This window comes from Salmo salar, unplaced genomic scaffold, assembly GCF_965601325.2.
Source record: "Salmo salar unplaced genomic scaffold, fSalSal1 ptg000730l, whole genome shotgun sequence".
NCBI lineage: Eukaryota > Metazoa > Chordata > Actinopteri > Salmoniformes > Salmonidae > Salmo > Salmo salar.
Window position 1 is genome coordinate 51,789 of NW_027675480.1, and position 7,230 is coordinate 59,018.

Here is a 7,230-nt window from a genome sequence, read left to right on the forward strand (position 1 = left end):
ATGCTAACCTCTCACCATTACCAATAACAGAGGCTACAACAAAACATGCTAACCTCTCACCATTACCAATAACAGAGGCTACAACAAAACATGCTAACCTCTCACCATTACCAATAACAGAGGCTACAACAAAACATGCTAACCTCTCACCATTACCAATAACAGAGGCTACAACAAAACATGCTAACCTCTCACCATTACCAATAACAGAGGCTACAACAAAACATGCTAACCTCTCACCATTACCAATAACAGAGGCTACAACAAAACATGCTAACCTCTCACCATTACCAATAACAGAGGATACAACAAAACATGCTAACCTCTCACCATTACCAGTAACAGAGGCTACAACAAAACATGCTAACCTCTCACCATTACCAATAACAGAGGCTACAACAAAACATGCTAACCTCTCACCATTACCAATAACAGAGGGGGTTTGATCTTTGTTAGTAGAATCACAAGCCTCACTGCAGGTGTCAGGAATCCCGCTTCCTGAGTCTGTTTCTGCCTGAGCTGACTGTTTTTTGTTTGGTGTCTAAGGGTGCGTTCAGAAACCTATCTGGTTGCTAGGCAACGAAGTTAGGCGGGAGATCTAGTGATATTATTACCCTGTCTGGTTGCCAGGCGACGAAGTTAGGCGGGAGATCTAGTGATTACCCTACACCTGCATCTCATCAACCTTCTGCACACCTGGTCCTGATCATCACCTCTTCATAAGCCCTGAGCTGACATCTATTCCCTGCTGGATCGTTAGCAACGAACAGCCTCATGTTTCCTGAGCTAGTCTTGTTGTTTTGTTCTTGTTACTGGTTACTCACTCCCCGTTTACTCTGTCTACAGTCATCCTCCCGGAACATTCAACTCCCTTACCTGGCCTTCGGTGGTTTCAGTGACGTCATTGAATCCACCCATCTACTCTCATCAACTCACCTCCGCTGCCGCTTCGTCTCCTGGATCACTCAAATTACACATCAAGACTACCAATAAATACTCACCTTCATTTTACTCACCTTGTCCTGGTCTGCTTCTGGGTTCTGTCTTAGAGAAACATGACAGCAGGCATGGAATATGGGACAACATGCTAAACTTATGACTACTTTAATACACTATAAGTAATATGTCCGAATAATTACGACTTTTTCAAATGGGAGAACTACATGCATAAAGTACTTTCATATCTGATAATACTGACCTCAGAGTCTCCAGTTTACAGTGGGGATTCCCCAGTACAGCAGAGAGCAGCTTCACTCCTGAATCCTTTAGGTCATTGTTACTCAGGTCCAGCTCTCTCAGGTGTGAGGGGTTTGACCTCAGAGCTGAGACCAGAGAATCACAGCCTTCCTCTGTGACTCCACAGCCTGACAGCCTGCAAAGAGTCTAATCATATTAAAACCACACTGCTATTCTTTGGAGACAAAGAGATCATTACTTCAAACACATTGTTAATTTAGTGTAGAAGGACAATGGCAGATGCATTTGGTTAATTCTCCCAAACAACATATAGATTCTTCTTCTGTCTCCTAGAATTGTATGGTCATATTGTTATACTATACTAATGTGAAAATCAATGCATTTATTCAATGTTTTCAATATAATATTATACACATATTATAATGCATATTTTTCTTTAACCTGAATATTTCTTCCTGATGAATACTTCTTATATGTCATTTTATGTACTCACAGAACAGCTCTGGAGGCTTTGACCACTGGCAGCAGCCTCAGAAGACCTTCCTCTGATCTGGAGTATTTCTTCAGGTCAAACACATCCAGCTCCTTTTCTGAAGTCAGCAACACAAAGACCAGAGCTGACCACTGTGCAGGTGACAGGTTGGGTTTTGAGACACTTCCTGAGCTCAGGTAGCTTTGGATCTCCTCCACTAGAGAATGGTCATTCAGTTCATTCAGACAGTGGAACAGATTGATGCACCTCTCTGGAGAGGGATTCTCCCTGATCTTCTCCTTGATGTACTTGACTGTTTTTTCATGGGTCTTTGAGCTGCTTCTTGTCTTTGTCAGTAGATCTCGTAAGTGCTTCTGATTGGACTCCAGTGAGAGTCCCAGAAGGAAGCGGAGGAAAAGGTCCAGGTTTCCCATCTCACTGTGTAAGGCTTTATCCACAGCACTCTTGTAGAAAGAAACTTCAGACTTGTCTCTGAACAGCACAGAAAGGTTCCTGGACGTTGATTGCGGTTCGGCCATTAGATTCTCATTGTTGTTGATGAATGAGAGGAACACATATACAGCAGCCAGAAACTCCTGAATGCTCAGATGAACAAAGCAGTACACCTTGTCTTGGTACAGAACACATTCCTCTTTAAAGAGCTGTGTGCACAATCCTGAGTACACCGAGGCTTCATTGACATCAATGCCAGCCTCTTTCAGGTCTTCTTCATAGAAAATCAGATTGCCATTCACAAGCTGTTGAAAAGCCAGTTTTCCCAGTGACAGAATGCTCTCTTTATTCCAGTGGGGACCTGTCTCTTCTTCCCCAAGATACTTTTCATCCTTCTGTTTGGTATAAAACTCCACAAGGTGTGTGTACATATCAGTCAGAGTCTTGGGCATCTCTTCTCTCTTATGTTTCAGCATGTGTTCGAGGACTGTTGCAGAAATCCAACAGAAGACTGGAATGTGGCACATGATGTGGAGGCTCCTTGATGTCTTTATGTGTGAGATGATTCTGCTGGCCAGGTCCTCATCACTGAATCTCTTTCTGAAGTACTCCTCCTTCTGTGGGTCATTGAACCCTCGTACCTCTGTCACCTGGTCAACACACCCTGAAGGGATCTTATTGGCTGCTGCAGGTCGGGTAGTTATCCAGAGGAGAGCAGAGGGAAGCAGATTTCCCTTGATGAGATTTGTCAGCAGAACATCCACTGAGGTTGACTCTGTGACGTCCCAACAGATCTTGTTCTTCTGGAAGTCTAGGGGCAGTCGGCACTCATCCAGACCATCAAAGATGAACACAACTTTGTACTTGTCGAAGTTTGAGATTCTTGATTGTTTGGTTTCCATTGAGAAGTGATAGAGAAGTTCAATCAAAGTGTGTTTTTCCCCTTTCATCAAATTCAGCTCCCGAAAAGGGAATGAAAACACAAATTGAACATCCTGATTTGCTTTTCCTTCAGCCCAGTCCAGAATGAACTTCTGCACAGAGACTGTTTTTCCAATGCCAGCGACTCCCTTTGTCAGCACAGTTCTGATACGTTTGTCTTGTCCAGTTAAGGGTTTGAAGATGTCGTTACATTTGATTGCAGTCTCTGGTCTTGCTTGTTTCCTGGTTGTTGTCTCAATCTGTCTCAGCTCATGTTCATTATTGACCTCTCCTGTTCCTCCCTCTGTGATGTAGAGCTCTGTGTAGATCTTATTGAGAAGTGTTGGGTTTCCTTGTTTAGCGATCCCCTCAAATACACATTGAAACTTCTTCTTTAGATTAGATTTGAGTTCACGTTGGCAAATCACAGCAAGCTCATCTGAATGAAGAAATAACACAGAGGATATTAATATTACGTCTGTTTTAATGTCTACAGTATTGAAGGACTGTTAAAGTTTTAAAATAATAATTTATTCTCTTAAGTGACTGTATAAATGTATCAATGTTTTCTTAATGCATTACAGACTGGTGTGACTGATTATATTATTATTGGTGTTATTGATGGTATTATTAATGTTGTCTCTCTCTGTCTCTCTCTCTAAATTAATCAACACAACACATCCCTTCTGCTACTTGATGAGGTCACAAGGTGTTGTGTTAAGGTTGCTACAATATCATTGAGTTACACAGCTACTTTAGCTGTACTTTAGCCACAGCTTTTAAATGTTATAAAACAGCATTCAACATGAGGCAGACATATCTTACATTTCTCCAGTGTGTCAGCAAGCTCCTTCCGGTTCATTTTCCTCAGGACGTGCAGTGTGATCTTCAGAGCCCCCTCTCTGGCACTGCTCTCCTGCTTCTCATCTTCAGCATCCACCACTTCCTCCTCCTGCTTCTGACTCTCAAAGCCTTCTGGGAGTTCAGGACCAAGAATCCTCTTGAACATCTTCAGCTCGTTCTTCACAAATGTTATAATTTTCTCTTCAAGCAACTGAAATAAATCAAGTAAATAAGTTAAGCAAGAGAAGAAATGCTTTCTCATTAACACATGAATTAATAATTGAAAGAAACATTACTTGAGGAAAACAAAAACAAATGTACATAACAGGATCACATACACTGAATATAGAGTCCAGGTCTGTTTGATGACTCTGGGAAGACTGACCACTGAGAATCTCTGACTCTGATCTCTCCTGTTGGTTTCTGTGGACAAAACATGAGATTACAGTACACACACACACACACACACACACACACACACACACACACACACTGTTTTAGGACTATGAAAATGGACTAAAGTAGGAGAAATGACTAGAGACAGTGTTGTTTAACACACTGACCATGACCCATGAGTTCTTCTTACCTTTGTTCAGTAGAAAAGTCTCCCTCTCTAAAGTGTATAGGATGATTCATAGACTTGTCACTCTTCATGGACACACAGCTGGGAACAGGGGAGGCTGGTCTCTCCTGCTTGATTGGTCTTCAACACAACAGAGACAAACATTACATCTCTCATCTACTCTGATCTCAGATGGGGAACATAAGAAGAGTTCCAAAACGCAACATATCACTTTACAGAAATGAGCTTTTATTGTTTAAAGAAATTATGTATAAATTATTACATCTCTCACAGACAAGGATTTGTTTCAAATCTATCACTTGATGGTTTCATTTCAGAGAGACAAAAATCTTTTTTTTTATGCAAAATGCTATATATCTCCCTCACTCTCAAATGTGACCGACCGGCTCAATTTGGTCATTAACTAAATAACTACATATATAGTGATTTTGGTTTATGTCAGTTTAATTGTTTGTTATGTATAAGTTGTTATTTTATGATTGTAAGTGATAAAATTAACTAGTAATTCTCAGTAATTACTACTTTAGTAAGGAATAACACATTTTTTCAGCACTACTGCAGTTGCTAAATAATTCCAATAGATGGGAACATAAGACCACAATGACATTTCAGAATATTAGTTTAGTTTTCTCCCTGGATACACCACCACTCCCCGCGCTTCCTGCAGAACCCCTGCAGTACCTCCGCAGACCCCGGATTGAGAACCCCTGATTTAGCAGATGCTCTTATCCAGAGAGATTTACAGTAACTGCATTCACCTTAAGATAGCTATTTATTTAGGAAATAAACTTAGTTAATTATTCATAAAATTGTCATCTTACCTCTTAGCTTTGGTGTTATGTCCGCCAGAGAGATGCATTTTGGAGGCAGGGCCCCCCTTCTCTCTCTCGCCAGAGAGACTCATTTTAGAGGCAGGGCCCCCCTCCTCTCTCTCCCCAGAGAGACTCATTTTAGAGGCAGGGCCCCCCTCCTTCCTCTCGCCAGAGAGACTCATTTTAGAGGCAGGGCCCCCCTCCTCTCTCTCCCCAGAGAGACTCATTTTAGAGAACTGACCCCTAAACAGAGATCCAACATGTTGGTTGTGGTTAACACAGTGACGTCCTAAACAGAGATCCAGCATGTTGGTTGTGGTTAACACAGTGACAACTAAACAGAGATCCAGCATGTTGGTTGTGGTTAACACAGTAACAACTAAACAGAGATCCAGCATGTTGGTTGTGGTTAACACAGTGACAACTAAACAGAGATCCAGCATGTTGGTTGTGGTTAACACAGTGACAACTAAACAGAGATCCAGCATGTTGGTTGTGGTTAACACAGTGACTAATTCTTGAATGTCAATTGTTCTCATTCATTCATTATCTCTTTGAGAAATATATTTTTAACAACTTTCTCTTTTACTTCACTACATTCATGAAGAAAATGATGTACTTTTTACTCCATACATTTTCCCTGACACCCAAAAGTACTCGTTACATGTTGAATGCTTAGCAGGACAGAAAACGGTCCAATTTGAACACTTATCAAGAGAACATCCCTACTGCCTCTGATCTGGAGGACTCACTAAACAGAGAACATCCCTGGTCATCCCTACTGCCTCTGATCTGGAGGACTCACTAAACAGAGAACATCCCTGGTCATCCCTACTGCCTCTGATCTGGAGGACTCACTAAACAGAGAACATCCCTGGTCATTACTGCCTCTGACCTGGAGGACTCACTAAACACAAATGCTTCATTTTTAAATGATGTCTGAGTGTTGGAGTGTGACCCTGGCTATCCGTAAATTAAAATAACAAGAAAATTGTGCCGTCTGGTTTGCTTAATAAAATGATTTTTAAATGATCACTACTTTACTTTTACTTTTGATGCTTAAGTATATTTTAGCAATTACATTTACTTTTGATACTTAATTATATTTTAAACCAAATACTTTTAGACTTCTACTGAAGAAGTATTTTACTGGGTGACTTTCACTTTTAATTGAGTCATTTTCTATTAAGGTATCTTTACTTTAACTCCAGTATGAGAATTGAGTACTTTTTCCACCACTGTTCTAACGTTCTAGAGACATATGAGCCACAGTTTCAACAGACATTTTGTAACTGCGTGGGCTACAAAGTTACTTTCAGTTTCATATAAGGAAATAAAGTAACGGTCACTGGGTGAATTCGTTTTGCATTGCCCGGCTCCCCGGGTGCGCAGAGTTTACGCATTTTAGACCATTCCATTGTTCCTTAAAATAAAACTCCACTCACCTGTAGCACCGGGCCATGCAAAACGAACTTCCCACTGTCGCAGGGCACTGAGACACAGAGTTCTAAACCCAGAGGCATTTACAACAGTAACCAGAGGTAACAGTCAGTTGCATGCGACAGCAGCAAATCATGACATTGTACCGAATCTTGCTTCAGTTTTTTTATTATAGTCCTTCTTATGTTATTTTTGCTAAACATATAATTTACTCGTAACCAAGTTTAGCTGTGTTTTTTTCCTCCAAAATATGAATTACTGTAGGACTTTAATAATTGTAAACAGGCCTACAAACCCAAAAGGTTTTAATGATGCCTTAAATCTATCTTCAAATATATATTTGATGATTAGTTGAATCCGGTGTGTAAGTGCTGGTAAGAACAAAAGGATTGAGAAACCCTGAGATAAACATAAAACTATATAATGTAAAAGCTCCTCCACCATCTTTACCAGACGTTTTACTGATAACATGTAGACCTACTGATTAGTTTCCACTTTGAAAACTGCTG

General features: G+C 40.7%; 1 protein-coding gene across 1 annotated transcript; it reads right to left on the reverse strand.

Annotated features, from left to right (window-relative positions):
- Window positions 1-294: 294 nt before the first annotated feature.
- LOC145877238 (NLR family CARD domain-containing protein 3-like) lies at window positions 295-4,308 on the reverse strand. The gene is made up of 3 exons (XM_082972530.1): window positions 4,225-4,308; window positions 3,869-4,097; window positions 295-3,482 (listed from the first exon to the last, which is right to left on the reverse strand). The coding sequence occupies exons 2-3, from the start codon at window positions 4,050-4,052 to the stop codon at window positions 1,687-1,689; spliced, it is 1,980 nt and encodes a 659-aa protein (XP_082828656.1). The 5' UTR covers window positions 4,053-4,097; window positions 4,225-4,308; the 3' UTR covers window positions 295-1,686.
- Window positions 4,309-7,230: the final 2,922 nt, after the last annotated feature.